General features: G+C 40.4%; 1 protein-coding gene across 5 annotated transcripts in view; it reads right to left on the bottom strand.

Moving 5' to 3' along the window:
• PHF20 (PHD finger protein 20) overlaps positions 1 to 16,995 on the bottom strand; it is a 212,832-nt gene that overhangs the window by 33,112 nt on the left and 162,725 nt on the right. For 4 of the 5 annotated variants that reach the window (XM_077169888.1, XM_077169871.1, XM_077169853.1 and 1 more), the window contains 3 exons: positions 8,864 to 8,993; positions 5,926 to 6,121; positions 3,005 to 3,410 (listed from right to left, as the gene is read on the bottom strand). In XM_077169888.1, the coding sequence (XP_077026003.1) occupies positions 3,005 to 3,410; positions 5,926 to 6,121; positions 8,864 to 8,993 (732 nt within the window). The remainder of the gene's footprint in view (positions 1 to 3,004; positions 3,411 to 5,925; positions 6,122 to 8,863; positions 8,994 to 16,995) is intronic. The other variant, XM_077169880.1, reaches the window with a different exon arrangement.

Consider the following 16,995-nt stretch of genomic DNA (forward strand, 5'->3'; position numbering starts at 1 on the left):
TCAACAGGACATATTCGTAAATACAAAATTTATAGAAGTGTCTCACATAACCGTGGGAACGTAGAGTCCAAAATCTGTAGGGCAGGTTGTGAAGCTGACAATTCCGATGGAGGGTCTGGCCAAACTCCACAGGAGAGGCTCGCCTGCTTAAGCAGGAAGAGAGCCTGTCTCTTCTGAATCCTCCTTAAAAGGCTTCCAGTAATTAGATAAAGCATCACTCACTGCAGAAGACACTCCCCTTGGCTGATTACAAATGGAATCAGCTGTGGATGTAGCCGACGTAATCATGATTTAATTCTATGAAATGTCCTCATAGCAAAAGACAGGCCAGCACTTGCCCAAACAGACAAATAGGTACTACCACCTAGCCAAGTTGATGCATGAACCTGACCATGACATACTCTGATACATTTCAGAGTATCTGGGGCAGAAGATTTAAAAGTATTTGCAAAATCCCTGAGGGACTGGAGAAAAAATATAGAACCATTAAACTTCCCTACCTGTGAAATTCCTAATATTCTCTCAAGCATTATGGACTCCCAATTTAATAAGCCAAGCCTTCATTCTTGAGACTTGCCCTTATAAAACTTATTTCTGTAATGGTGAAGTTAAGCCTACCTATAAGTAAGCCTAAGAGTCACCCCTAGAGAACCTCTTTTGTTGCTCAGATGTGGCATTTCTCTTATAAGCCAAACTCAGCAAACAAACTCACTACCCTCCCCGCCTCTGTGGACCATGACTCCCCAGGTGTGTAAGTCTCCTGCAACATGGAACATGACCTCCAGAGATGAGCCTGGCCCTGGCAACATGGGGTTGACAATGCTGTCTTGACCAAAAGGGGAAAAAGAAATGAAACAAAATAAGTTTTCACTGCTAAGAGATTTCAAATAGAGTCCAGAGGTCATTCTGGATAACAGATAACTCTTACACAAGCTTCAGCCAGAAAATTGCCATGTGCTGGTTTGAAAGAATTTATGTACCCTAGAAAAGCCATATTTTAATCCTAATCAATTTTGTGGGACCAACGGTTTCTTCTAATCCCTATTCAGTACTATATGTTGGAAACTTGTATTAGGTTATCTCCATGGAGATGTGACTCAATTAATTGTGGGTATTAAACTTGATTAGATGGAGACATGTCTCCACCCATTCTAAGTGGGTCTTGATTAGTTTACTGGAATCTTATAAAAGAGAAGATTCTGAGAGAGCAGAGAATGACTACAGAATGACAGGAGAACAATAGAGCAAAGTTACGATGAAGTACAGAGCCCATGCCACCAGAGACCTTTGGAGATGAAGAAGAAAAATGCCTCTTGGGGAACTTCATGAAACAAGAAGCCTGGAGAAAAAAGCTGGCAGACATCGCCATGTTCACCATGTGTCTTCCCAGTTGAGAGAAACCCTAAATATCATCAGCCTTCTGGAACCAAGGTATCTTTCCCTGGAGGACTTGGATTGGCATTTTTATAGCCTTGCTTTAACTGGGACATTTTCATGGTCTTAGAAGTGTGAACTTGCAACTTAATAAATTTCCCCCTTTTAAAAGCCATTTTGTTTCTGGTATATAGCATTATAGCATTCTGGCAGCTAGCAAACTAGAACACTATGGTATGCCAAGCCCCAACCAACAATATTCCTGAAAACCCTAAAAAATTCCCCGGGCTCTATCCAAGACTCTACATAAGTTTTACTTATTTTTTCAGAAACTTAAAATCTCCGGATAGTTCCTATTCCAGGTAAGTCCAAAGGTACCAATCTCTCCAGGAATGTTAACCAGTTGCATTTCCTTTCCTCCATAATGTTGACACCCCTTTTCAGCATGAAGAGGTTAGAATGGTCATTGCCCGAATAACTCTGAAGATCAAGAGACTGATCAAATTAGAAGGAGGAGTTGTGACAGAGAGGATAGGATTTGAGAAGTAATTATCACTACTGAATCATCGGATGGATGTTTATTTTTGGTTTCTAGTCTGTTGGTACTCCCAGAAAGAAATACTTGATCTTTCATAATGACTGTATAACTATATATAGCTTTCATCTTGTGACTGTATGTTTGTGAAAACCTTGTGACTGATACTCCTTCTATCCAATCAATGGTTAGATAGGTAACAAAAACATGCAGGAGGTAAAAAAAAAAAAAAAAAAAAAGTAGAATACAGGCTACCTAAAGATAGACAGAAGCAGTATGTACAGAATTGTTAACAAGGTTGAACTTAAATGTTTGGGAATGGATAGAGGTGATGGTAGCTCGTTCTTGGGATTATAAGAAATAGTGATGTATTGTAGGTGAATTTGATTGAAAGTGGTTGTTTAAAGTCATGTATGTAAGTTCTTGCATGAACCACTACAAATGTAAAAGAAAAATAATAGAGGAGTATATGGGGGGAAAAGTAGCTATTTCAAACTATGTGCTAAAGTTAACAGTAATATTTTAATATTCTTTCATCAACAGTAACAAATGTACTTTACCAATATTATGGGTCAATAATAGGTGGGGATAAGAGGCATAGAAAGATTTGGGTTTTATTTATTTTTTATCTTTATTTCTATTCTGCAGTAATTAAAGTGTTCTAAAATTGATCATGGAGATGTATGTACAACTATGTGATGACACTGTGAACCAATGATTGTGTATTTAGATGGTCCGTGTGGTGTGTGAATATACCTCAATAAAATTGAAGAAAAAACAAAAAACTAATTTTCCTAAATTAGTTTCATTTTCTAAGTTCAAATCAACCCCTTTTGTCCTTATTGATTTCCACTTTTCCACTCTTCCCCCTCGCTGCCCACTGACCATGCATTTTGTGGGCATTTCCTTGAATCAATGATCTTCGCCTCAAGTGACTCTCCTGACTGCAGCTACCTTAACAGATCAAAAACCATATATAATAGGAAAATTTAGATAACTTTTTAATAAATATGTCTTCCAGAGAACATTTAGCCCCAGGAGAACCTACAAGCACTCACTCAAACAATGAATTAAGAACAAGTGCAAGTCACATACCTTTGGGGAGCTGGGTTTGGGGTCACTGTCCCCCTTGTTCCTGTCTTGCTCTAGAGGCCATCCCAAGCGCGGGGAGAGGGAATCATCACCATTCTCATGGAGGGGACTGACTGCATCATCAAGAGCAGAGCCCCGGGTTTCCACCACCAGCTTCTGCTCCACAGCAGGGTAATAGGCGCGGGGCTTCTGGTAGCAGTGCTCGCTGGTGATATAGGATTCCTCCACAGACCGGGGCAGGGACAGAGGCAAAGGCTTCTCCACTGCCCCGTTCAAAGTTCTATAGCTTGGAATTTCCTCCTTGCTCTTGGTTTCAGTGATGTGGATATGTTTGGAATGACATCTTCCCTCCCCTGAGCGCTGTTTCCAAGGTTGACACCACAGCTGCAAATCAGGATGCTCTCTGCTTCTGTTAAGAGGACAAAAAGGGAAAAGGGCTTTGGAGTAACTGGGACCACTGCAGAAGCTTCTCAATTCCCAAACACTTTTCTATTAGGAAGAAGAGCCTCCACCTGGCCATTGGGCCTTTTGCCAAGTAAAGGGGAATGTAAAACTTCAGTCTCTCTGGAGATCACTTCCAACCAAGCTCCCACTAGACTTGCAGTCAGAAGCCTTGATCTGCACTTCAACTTAGCCACTAATTAGGGGTATGATTATGACATGTCTCAACCTGTCTCATTGCAAACACAAATTATCATCCCATGGTATAACCACCAATACCTTACCAGTCCCCAAGTGAGAAACATAGACACTAGATGAACAGGAAAGCACAAGCTTAACTAAACAGCACCTCCCATATAAAAGTACTTTCCACTTAACTGAAGCCTTCCTGCATAAATGGAATATGCTATAAACATGAAGGAAAGCATAGCGAATTTGCAGAATCTAAAATTTTACTCTCAAGGGCCTGTAACTATCCTGTTCTCAGCCCTCCTACTCCAGCAATCTCCATATCCCCACCTAGGTAGGAGAGGAAAAAACAAGCATCAAGGCAGCCTGGGCTGCTGGGTTACCACCACTCAGGGTATCAGAGCCTGAATTCCCTATACCGGGAACCTACACCCAAGATCCTGGCCTACTCCTCTAAACTCATAATTGCATCAGAAAAAATGGGAGTAACTGCTAACTTTCTGGTCTACCTATAGTCTGAAATCGGTTAACATGGAGCACCTGAGCCACAGTATAGACCTCCTTTATCACAAAAGTATTTGCTTCCTCCCTCCTCAACTTACTCTGCCCAGCTAAGATCTGAAGCCCCAGCAACCACACCCCACAAGGATAACCTGGCCTTTCCTTGTGAGCCTTGTCAATCATGAAGCAAACAAATATAGTCAAGCTTGCCATATTTTTTATGACAACAGGTACACTGTAGTCTCTTCCATTTTTATTGTTTGCCTTTGGAAACAGATCACTGCATTGGGAACAATATTTCTGAGAATAAAGATTCAGAGCCCGTGACAGCAGATTATCTATGTACAAACTTACCGAGGCCAGTTCCCCTTTCCCAGGATCTTTTCAACATTTATAGTGTTTAACAAGATCTCCCTATATCCTCTTACGAATTGCTTGAATAGGAAAAATCATATTTAATTCCAGTACAAAGTTACTGCTGCAAAGATTAAGGATCTAAACAGGGCTCCAGAAGCACCAAGGCTCCAGAATATGGGCCAGGAGAACTGGCATTTCGGTGAAAAGAAAGAGAATACATCTGACTGATCCTTCAATGAAAAGAATATAGCAAAATTTACAATCAGTGGCATCACCAGGTTCTCATGCCAATCACTTTCTGTTTGCCTCAGCCAATTTCTGGCATCTCATTAAGAAGAAATTCATTTGGTATACAGAGTATAGTTTCCTCTTTTACAAAATGCAAGGGGACATTCTATCCAGGGTAGGTATTTGATTCAGTTCAACTCAAAAAAAAACAAAAAACAGTTCAACTGTCACCATGATTGCTAATTGCCCCCTGCATCCATCATCCTTCTCTTTGTCTTATACCCACCGGACCCACTCCTGAATTTCAGCAACTATGTAGATGCAGGCAGCCCTGAGGAAACACCAGAGCAAAAGAAAGAACAAGGAACTTGAATCCATCTACCTAGCCTGGACCCCTGCTTCCCCCTGAGCTATTCATTAGGTAAGAGAGAGAAACTTCCATTTTGTCTGTGACTCTCTTTTTGGGGTTTTTGTTATAGCAGCTTAGATTTTATTCAAACTAATGTAGACATTTGCTGAGTAAGGTCCTGCTGTGTGCCAGTAAGTGGGAAAGGAATCAGACCCCATTCTGCCATCTCAGGGTTCTGCTGCTGCCATCTGCCTGATACCAGGAGCCTTTTCAGACTGATCACTAGGCAGGAAACTTTGTTGGGGTATGGCCTATCATGTTTGAACACACTCAGGAACTGAATCAGGACTCCAATTCTAATCCCAGCTCTGCCACACATTTCCTGGGGAACAATGGGAGAACTAAGCTATTTGGTAAAGTGGGGGGTAGGTTATAAAAGCCAACAGACCACATAAGAGCCACATGTCTTTACTGGAGCTTACCTGAACCTGGGTCATCTAAAATACAGGATGCGATCTTAGAAGGAAACGAACCCACCCTCAATTTCACTTATGGCTACTAAAAGCCAGAAAGTCTCAGCTGCAAAAGGCCTAAAATTTTACTGTATGAGCAAATCACCAAGAGACATACTTAGTGAACAACCACTATGCTACAGAGCAGGCCTGCAAAAAATATCCCTTTGAGTAGTTTTCAATTTTACTTTGTTTATGAACCAAGAATGTTTATCATGTAACTGAAAATTTTTAGTAAAGGTCTCAAATTCAACTTTTATCAATTTTGTACCTCTCCAACTTCTTAGTGCTCCCATTAGAATGTGCCAAATGAGACTCTTCCCTAAAGCTGCAGGTGTCATACTTACTGCAAGATACTCATCTTGAGCTGTAAGCCATGGAGAACTTCAATCACTCTCTGTACATCGCCAAGGAGCTGGTGGGTGGCTACAATCTTCTTGGCATTCTGGTGGGAATAATTCTCTTCTAGAAATGCCAGGCCATGCATATGTCCCCTGCTTAACCATTCCTTGTCATACCAGTACTTGAAGCCAGGCCTCTGACCTAAAACAGCGACAATGAGAGGGTTAGAACGTAGCCTTAAGGAAACCTACCCTTTTCATCATTATCACACAATTATTACATTGTGTGACACTACTAGAAAGATGTGTTGATGTGTTCATTTATTCATCCCATGTACAAGTACTTGGAACCAATTATATGCTAGGGTCTCTGCTAGGTGTTGTTGACAAAGAACTGAATATATGTAGGCTTTCTGATCTTTTGAACTGGCTTGAGGTGGCATGGGAACCTGGTTATCTCTTTAAATTTAAATATCATTCCCTCTCCTACTTAAAACCTATAATGGCTGCCTACTGCTCACACAGAAAAACCAAAGTCCTAACTTTGGTCTAATGAGGCCTACAAGATCAGCTCCTTCCCGCCTTCTTCTCCCTATTCTCACGGGGGCCTCCTTTCAGTTTCTGGTCTTAGGATCTGTGCTCTAACATCCCCTTTGGAGAACTACTTTCCAAGGTCTTTGCTCCTCACCATCTCCTCTTCAACAGAGGACTTGTTACCTCCCAAAGTAACAGGGCCTCTTCAGTGTCTCCTAGATATTCCCTATCTGAGTGCATTCTCCCCTGTCCCCCCACAGTACTAATCACTACCTACCATATTCTTGTTCACTTGACTTATTTCAACATAAAAGCCAGAAGAATAGGGACCACCTTGTTCAGGGTTGTATCCCCAGTGCCTGACAAAAGGCATCTGGTATGGATTTATTAAATGACTGGAAAGAAGCCCCAAGTTCCCCCCCAACTGCACTCCCTCACTAAGATGGGGCCAGGCTCTTCCGTCTCTTGCTAAAATGACAAAAGAACTAGATGGCTTCAATGGTCTCATTCATTATAGAGCTCTTTAGGAAGGTCTACAAATACAACTTCAAATGCCCAGGGGGCCTTCAACCCCACTGTCATTCATATTCTAATACCTGTATAAACCCTAAATTCCCATCAAGATCCTTGGGCTCTTTTTGGCTTTACTAATGCACATGGTGGGGATATACCTAAAAATATCTCTGTAAGTAACTTTTAAAGAAACAACCTGTTAGGTTAAACTTTTGGCCCATGACACTGCAGAGTCAAACAGTCTATAAATGCAGACCCTGTGATAAACATTTGGTGCTCAGTTCAAGGAGATATCTAAAACCAGTCTTGGGGATAAGAATTATAAAATTTTGGAAAGTGCACAGGACTTGATGAAGATGATGTAATTTCTAAAAAGGGGAAAGAGTAAGAGACAATAAGGTAGACAAAAGAGATTTTTAAATGGTAACTTAAGGAGCCTCAGGGATTATGTAGGGGAACCACACAGTCAACTGCTATAGGCAGGGGACTAAACAGCAGGATTCAGATCAACACACTCTGTTTTACAAACAATGATCAGACCCTGATTCTCATCTTTAGTCTGGTACTAACTGGCTGGGTGATCTTGGGCCAGATATGTCCCTTCTGGGCCTACACTTGCTCAGCTGTCAAATGTGAGGACTGAACTAAGTGGACTCTGAGATTCTGCCCATCAGTAATATTCTAAGACTCAAGGACTAATCTTTTTTTTTTTTTTTTTTTTTTTTTTTTAAGGAAGGAAAGACAGAGAGAAGGAAGGAAGGATGGAAGGGAAACATTTTTAAACATTTTCTTGTTTTTATTATATTTTGTTTGTTTGTTTGTTTTTTACATGGGCTGGGGCCGGGAATCGAACCGGGGTCCTCCGGCACGGCAGGCAAGCACTCTTGCCCGCTGAGCCACCGCGGCCCGCCCACAAGGACTAATCTTTTGACCATGTTCTTTCCCTAGGATAAAGAACAAAGAGAGGCAGAAGCCTCTTTGGCTATATACTAATCTAGGACAAGAAAACTCAGTGTCACAACAGAGGTCATCAGGCCTAGAAGGGTTTTATCTGCTGGAAAATCAACTGTGGTGGTCAGCCCTTTCCTAAAAAAAGCAGAAAAATCAAAATCAAGAGATTTGGCTCTACAATCCAATTCTAATTCCAATTTGTTTTATGTGATTAGGCAAGTCACCTGCATTCTTTGAGCATCAAATTCTTCCTCATAAGCAAAATGGAAGTAGGAGCTCCTATCAGGTCCACTTCATAGGACCGAGAATAAGCAGAAGCTCTAAAGCATTGTCTGGCTTATGGAATTGTGGGACTGGAGCTGAGAGAAGAGACCCTGCAAGTGGTAAAGGGAAATGTCACAATCCCACTGACAGCAAGACAAGAACCCACAGATCTATAATCCACCCTGAGATTTCTGGAAAATGGTACCAAATAACACAGGCTACCCATGCGGCCACAGAACAATGAAACTAAAGCTCCTAATAAGGAATTAGATAATTCACTGCTCTGCGCCCTCTGCCAACAGGCTCTATGCAGCCACATCTTTCCCCTTCCCCTCAAAGGCCTACCTTCCTTCACAGTGACAGTGAAGCCACCAAAGGGAACAGAAGCAGATTTCTAACTCTCCCATAGCCCCTAAAAACCAAGGACAGAGCCCATACGCCCATCCTCATGAGCTCTCAAGAAAACAGAAAATTCTAGCTCAAGGCCAGGACTTCTGCTAGGTGAACTTCTTCATACAGGCTCTCTTACTGCTAAAGTTCAGGATACCTGACCACCAGGTAGGCGCACAATAAATGAGAAAAGGAGGTGAGGGAGTTCAGCTAATGCCGAAGAAATGAGTCTCAAGACCACAGATACTTAGGATGATTTACAGCCAACAGTGCTAAGAAAAATGCTACATACTGTTAATATCCCTGACTCCAGATTCTCTACCTGGAGGGTCTTGGCAAACATAACAGGTGTATTTCTCGGGCACATTTTCTTCCAGTAATCCCATGCAGACCCCATGCTGCCAGCACTGGCACTCTTCACACTGTTAGAATTAAAGAAGCAACAAAAATTAAACTCAGAAGGTATCCTCCATCCAAAAGTAAGACCCACCAGTGTGTGAGGAGTGAGTAAAAGGCGAGGGAATGGAAAAGCATTCCCTACTGGCTTAGACAGGACGTGATCTACCACCAATAATGTAGAAATGTACTAATATGGCAGCCACTAGCTACACTGGTTATTTAAAGTCACAAATTAAATTTAAGAGTTACTTAGACTAATGGACAGAACAGATACCGAACATCACAATACAATAGTATTGATCCAGTATAATTTTTAGAAGCTTTATTTTATATTTCTGATTACTTTATGAAATGGAGAAAATGTTATTCAAGTGTTTAGAGAAAGGCTAACTTGGAACTGACAAACTTAACAATCTTAAATTCTGGTTCAGGTGTTCATTATCTATGTGACTTTGAACAGGTCACTTCTCTTCTTGGGGCTTCATTTTCCTCACCTGAATAAAGGAATACTACTCCTACCCATCTCTTGGGTCTATCTTTGTGTAAGGAGTCACTAGATCATGTGACAGGACAGAACTCAGCACACAGTTTACATGTGTGCATCAACTGCCCCTGCCACCACCACCGCCTCCTCCTCCTCTTACTACTATTACTACTGCTACTGCTACTACTGCTGCTGCTGCTGCTGCTGCTGCTGCTGCTGCTGCTGCTGCTGCTGCTGCTGCTGCTGCTGCTGCTGCTGCTGCTGCTGCTGCTGCTGCTGCTGCTGCTGCTGCTGCTGCTGCTGCTGCTGCTACTACTACTACTACTACTACTACTACTACTACTACTACGGGGCAAGTCAATTCAGTTTGATGCCTTCTAGAGTAATCATGCACCAACACTTTGTGTTTACTCTCTAAACATTACCAAAAGTAACACAGCTGACAAGAAGGAAAAGTGGATCAAAACACAAGCCTCATTAATTTCAAAGCTAGTTCTTTTAATGTCGAGGCTTCCTGACTTCCCAGAGTGTATAAGGGAGGATGGAGGAAAGGGAAGGAAAGGAGCTGACAATGAGGGGAGCACGTTGGAACATATGTGAGCATGTTGGGATAGTCTGAGGAGAGTAAGCCTAAGGGCTAAGTCAGGAGGAGGGAATGAAGAAGAAAAAGAGACTCCAAGGAAGACATCAAGACACTTCAAAGAGTAATTCTAAACCAGATCCTAAACCTTAAACTACCCAACCAAATACATTAAACAGAAAGGTGGACAATGATCTTCCTGACATGGCCATAAGAGTGGGCACCACCCTGGTAAAAGGGGACTAGAAGTCGAAACTGCAGATGGTCCTCAGCCACCTGGAATCAGAATGGGCCTGGCATCAAGAGGGTTTCCAAGGGAGAAATAAGCTCTAAAGGAGGCAAATTGCATCAGAATCAAAAGACACAGAGGTGGAAGAAAGACTTCAGATGAGATCGGACCCAGATTCTTCATTATACATATGAGAAAACTGAGGAACCAAGAGGGAAAGCAATGTGTACAAGACAACAAAGGCACTTAGTAACAGAAAACTGACAAAATTAAGAATGAAAGCCTGTCTCATCAATGACTTTGTTTCTTGAGAATCATGATTTACCAAAATGAATCAAATGTCAAAAAGTGGCAAAATTCAAAATATTAACTTTTTTATATGAAGCTGGCCAAAATACATTATTCATTTTCAGAAGTTTAAAATTAGAAATGGATATGAATAATAAATAGAAAAGATGATATATCTATGAATAAACCTAACGAACATGATGGATCTTTATGATGTAAACTTTAAAATATTATCCGAGGGACAGAAAACCAGGATTATTTGTTGGAGGGGGGCAGAGAAAGCAGCAATAAAAGAATACTATCACTACTTGATACTTAAAAAAATATTATGACAGAAAAATAATTAGAATTGTACAAGCAAATATAAACACACAGATCAATAAAAAGAACAGAAAATCCAGAAATAGATCCAAATACATATGGAAAGATTAAATAAAGGTGGTATTTCAAATCGGTGGGATATGGTGTCAGAACAACTGGATACTCAGAGATCTCTACTAATACCAGGACAAATTCCAGATGCATCAAATATTGACATGGATTAAAAAAAATAAGTGAAGCCTCAAAAGTCCTAGAAGAAACCAGGAGAAAATTCCTTTATAAGCTTACAATGAGGAAGCAACTGTGATTAAAATCTCAGAAGCCATTAAAGTTTGATACATTTTAATCTAAGAATGCCTAGAGTGTATAATGATAGTGACTAAACGCACAAATTTTAAAAATGTTTTTGCATGAGGAAGAACAAAGGAATGTCATTACTGCAGGGTGCTGAAAATAGATGGTAATTAATATTTTAAATTTTTAACTTATGTGCATTTCCTAATATAACTTATGTAGATAGCTTGGTTGAACAAAATAAGTACATGGAACCTTGGTTAGGACATGAGATTTTCTTGGTTGGTCCAGAGAGATGCCCCGATGAATCCCAGAGTGATTTGATCAGTGAGTAGGAAGAGTATTTGCAAAGTCCCCATCGGGGAATGGTGAGAATGGGGAGAAAATCAACTTCTCCAAGCTAATCCTTAATATTCTCACAAGCAGTGAGGACAACCAAAGCTATAGGCTGAGCCCCCAGTCTTGGGGTTCATTCATATGAAACTTAACCCCACAAAGGATACATCAAGTCTACTTAAAATTTAGGCCTAAGAGTCACCCCCAAGAGAGCCTCTTTTGTTGCTCAGATGTGGCCTCTCTCTCCAGCCAACACAACAAGCAAACTCACCACCCTCCCCGTCTACGTGGGACATGACTCCCAAGGGTGTGGACCTTCCTGGCAATGTGGGACAGAAATCCTAGAATGCGCTGAGACTCAGCACCAAGGGATTGAGAAACCTTCTCGACCAAAAGGGGGAAGAGTGAAAAGACAAAGGGTCAATAGCCGAGAGATTCCAAACAGAGTCGAAAGGTTATCCTGAAGGTTATTCTTACGCATTAAGTAGATATCCCCTTGTTATTCAAGATGTAATGGAGAGGCTGGAGGGAACTGCCTGAAAATGCAGAGCTGTGTTCCAGTAGCCATGTTTCTTGATGATGACTGTATAATGATATAGCTTTCACAATGTGACTGTGTGACTGTGAAAACCTTGTGTGTGATGCTTTTATCTACCTTGTCAACAGATGAGTAGAACATACGGAATAAAAATAAATAATTGGGGGAACACGTTAAAATAAATTTAGATTGAAATGCTAGTGATCAATGAAAGGGAGGGGTAAGGGGTATGATATGTATAAATTTTTTTTCTGTTTTCATTTTATTTTTTTCTGAATATTGTAAATGTTCCAAGAAATGATGATGATGAATATGCAACTATGTGATGATATTGGAATTACTGATTATATATGTAGAACGGAATGATCAAAATAGGAATGTCTGCATTTTCTTCGTGTTTTTTGGTATTTAAAAAAAATTTTTAAATTTAAAAATTAAAAAAAAAGTTTGATACATTTGATGTAAAAAAATTCAAGAGACAAGAATTACCAAAACAAGTCAACAGATTCATGAGTCAAAAGACAGGTGATAGCAAAAAGTGATGGTAGGGGAGGAGCCGAGATGATGACTTAGTGAGGAATGGGATTTAGTTCGTCCTCCAGAGCAACTACTAAATAGCCAGGAACAGTACAGAACAACTGCTGGGACCACGTCTGTGACGGGACACACAGCATACCCCAGCCTGGACAAGCTGGACCAGCTGCAAGCCCACCCAGAACCGTGAGTGGGCCACCTAGAACCATGGCCATTATCAATAAAACAGAAAACGACAAGTGTTGGAGCAGATGTGGAGAAAGAAGCACACTTATCCACTGTTGGTGGGAACGTCAAATGGTACAACCACTGTGGAAGGCAGTTTGGCGGTACCTCAGGAAGCTAAGTGTAGAACTGCCATATGAGCCGGCAATAGCACTGCCAGGTATCTACTCAGAGGGCACAAGGGCAAAGACACAAATGGACATTGGCACACCAATGGTCATAGCAGCATTATTTACAGTTGCCAAGAGATGGAAACAGTCAAAATGTCCATCAACAGACGAGTGGTTAAACAAGCTGTGGTATACATATATGATACAATATTATGCAGCTGTAAGACAGAATAAACTTATGCAACATCATGGATGGACCTTAAGGACATTATGCTGAGTGAGGTTAGCCAGAAACAAAAGGACAAATATTGCATGGTCTCACTGATATGAACTAACATTAGTGAATGAACTTGGAGAATTTCAGTTAAGAACAGAGACCATCAGGAAAAATAGGGTAGATATTTGGTCACTGAAGCTGAAGGGATACAGATAGTAGAAATGGATAGCAAAATACTACCTAACTTAAGACAATAATGTCGGTATGCTGAATGAAGCTGAATGGGCGAATGATAGAGGGAGGAGGGCTTGGGGCACAAGTGAAATCAGAAGGAAAGATAGGTGATAAAGACTGAGATGGCATAATCCAGGAATGCCTAGAGTGTACAATATAGTGACTACATGTACAAATTAAAAAATATTTTTGAATGAGAAAGAACAAAGTATGCCAATATTGCAGGGTGTTGAAAACAGATGATAAGCCATATTTTCAAACTTTAACTTATGTGTAAGACTAAAGCAAAAAATGTTTATTTGGTACAAAATTTATAATTTGACTAGTGCATTTCCTAATATAACTTATGTGGACAGTTTAAGTGAACGCCAAAAGTACACGGAATCGTGAATAGGGCATGAGATTTTGTAGGTTTGTCCAGAGTGATGCCCCAATAAATCCCAGAGTGATTTGAACAGTAAATAAAAAAGCATTTGCAAAGTCCCCTTGGGGGAATGACGAAAAAGGCGGAAAATTCAACTTACCCATGTGGAGAATTCCTGATATTCTCACAAGCAGTGGGGACAACCAAAGCAATAGCTGAGACCTCAATCTTGCGGTTTGTTCATATGAAACTTACTCCCCAAAAAGAATAAGCTAAGCCTACTTAAAATTAGGCCTAAGAGTCATCCTCAGAGAGTGGTGAGAACGGGGAGAAATTCAACTTCCCCAAGTTGAATTCTTGATCTTCTCACAAGCAGTGTGGACACCCAAAGCTACAGGCTGAGCCCCCAGTCTTGGGGTTTGTTCATATGAAACTTAACCTCAAAAAGGATAGGACAAGTCTACTTAAAATTTAGGCCTAAGAGTCACCCCCAAAAGAACCTTTTTTGTTGCTCAGATGTGGCCTCTCTCCAGCCAACACAACGAGCAGTCTCACCACCTTACCCTGCTCTCCGTGGGACATGACTCCCAGGGTGTGGACCTTCCTGGCAACGTGGGACAGAGATCTTGGAATGAACGGAGACTCAGCATCAAGGGATTGAGAAAAACCCTAGAATGAGCTGAAACTTAGCATCAAGGGATTGAGAAAACCTTCTCAACCAAAAGGGGGAAGAGTGAAATGAGACAAAGTGTCAATGGCTGAGAGATTCCAAGCAGAATTAAGAGGTTATCCTGGAGGTTATTCTTATGCATCAAGTAATGTCATCTTATTATTCAAGATGTAATGGAGAGGCTGGAGGGAACCGCCTGAAAATGTAGAGCTGTGTTCCAGTAGCCATGTTTCTTGAGGATGATTGAATAATGATACAGCTGTCACAATGTGACTGTGTGATTGTGAAAACCTTGTGTCTGATGCTCCTTTTATCTACCTTGTCAACAAAGGAGTAGAACACAGGGAATAAAAATAAATAATAGGGGAAACAAATGCTAAAATAAATTTAGTTTGAAATGCTAGTGATCAATGAAAGCGAGGGGTAAGGGGTATGGTAGGTACAATCTTTTTTGTTTCTTTCCTGTGTTTGTTTTATTTCTATTTCTATTGTCTTTTTATTTCTTTTTCTGAATTAATGCAAATGTTCTAAGAAATGATGAATATGCAACTAAGTGATGATATTGTGAATTACTAATTATGTATGTTGTTTTATTGTTTCATTATTTTTTTTTAATTAATAAATAAATTTTAAAAAAAAGAGTCACCCTCAGAGAACCTCTTTTGTTGCTCAGATGTGGCCTCTCTCTCTCTCTCTCTCTCTCTCAGCCAACACAAGAAAACTCACTGCCCTCCCCCTCTCTACATGGGACATGATTCCCAGGGGTGTAAACCTTTGTGCTGGTTTGAAAGGATATATGCCCCCTAAGAAAGCCATGTTTTAATATAAATCCCATTTCGTAAAGGTAGAATAATCTCTATTCAATACTGTATGTTTGAGGGGCGGGCCGCGGTGGCTCAGCGGGCAAAGTGCTTGCCTGCTATGCCGGAGGACCTCGGTTCGATTCCCGGCCCCAGCCCATGTAACAAAAACGGAGAAACAGAATACAATAAAACAAGAAAATGTTTAAAAATGTTTCCCTTTCTTCTATCCTTCCTTCCTTCTCTCTGTCTTTCCTTAAAAAAAAAAAAAAAAAAAAATACTGTATGTTTGAAACTGTAATGAGATCATCTCCCTGGTTGATGTGATTTAGTTATGAATGGTTGTTAAACTGGATTAGGGGATGACATGTCTCCACCCTTTTGAGTGGGTCTTGATTAGTTTCTGAAGTCCTATAAAAGAGGAAACATTTTGGAGATGAGATTCAGAGAGAGCAGAGAATGCTGTAGCACCACGAAGCAGAGAGTCCACGAGCCAGTGACCTTTGGAGATGAAGAAGGAAAACGCCTCCTGGGGAGCTTCATGAAATCGGAAGCCAGGAGAGAAAGCTAGCAGATGATGCTGTGTTCACCATGTGCCCTTCCAGCTGAGAGAGAAACCCTGAACTTCATCAGCCTTCTTGAACCAAGGTATCTTTCCCTGGATGCCTTTGATTGGACATTTCTATAGACTTGTTTTAATTGGGAGATTTTCTCGGCCTTAGAACTGTAAACTAGCAACTCATTAAATTCCCCTTGTTAAAAGCCATTCCGTTTCTGGTATATTGCATTCCAGCAGCTAGCAAACTAGAACAACCTTCCTGGCAATATGGGACAGAAATCCTAGAATGAGCTGGGACTCAACATCAAGGATTGAGAAAACCTTTTAGACCAAAAGGGAAAAGAGAGAAACGAGACAAAATAAAGTATCAATGGCTGAGAGATTTCAAACAGATGCAAGAGGTTGTCCTGGAGGTTATTCTTATGCATTATATAGATATCACCTTTTTAGTTAAGGTGTAATGGAGAGGCTGGGGGGGAAGTGCCTGAAAATGTAGAGCTGTGTTCCAGTAGCCATGTTTCTTGAAGATGACTGTATAATGATAGATCTTTCGCAATGTGATTGTGAAAACCTTGTGTCTGATGCTCCTTTAATCTATGGTATGGTATCTACGAGATGAGTACAACAAACGGATTAAAAATAAGTAAATAATAGGGGGAACAAATGTTAAAATAAATTTTATTGAAATACTAGTGATCAATGAAAGGGGGAGGGTAAGGGGTACAGAAAAATAGGGGAAACAGGCTAAAATATATCAGGTTGATGGAAATACTAGAAGTCAATGAGAGGGAGGGGTAGGAGGTATGGATGTATGAGTTTTTTTCTTTTTATTTCTTTTTCTGAATTGGTGCAAATGTTCTAAGAAATTATCATGGTGATGAATATACAACCATGTGATGATACTGTGAGTTACTAATTATATACCAAGAATGGAATGATCATATGGTAAGAATGTTCATGTTTGTATGTTATCTTTAAAAAAACTAAAAAATTTTAAAAAAAGGTGACAAGCTCAATTAAAATTGTTGTAACACTTATCACTGTCAAGAAGCTAACTTCCTTACTCTATAAAAACTTTCAACAAATTAGGAAGAAAAAGACTCAACCCAACAGAAAAATAAAGGTTATAAACAGAGTGGTAAAAGAAATTCTTAGATTAAAAAAAAAGACGTCCAAATCAACTGTAAAAACAGTAACGTAAAGTAACTTGAATTAATGTAAATGAAAGTGAGCTAAATCCAG

This window comes from Tamandua tetradactyla, chromosome 1, assembly GCF_023851605.1.
Source record: "Tamandua tetradactyla isolate mTamTet1 chromosome 1, mTamTet1.pri, whole genome shotgun sequence".
Taxonomy (NCBI): Eukaryota; Metazoa; Chordata; class Mammalia; order Pilosa; family Myrmecophagidae; genus Tamandua; species Tamandua tetradactyla.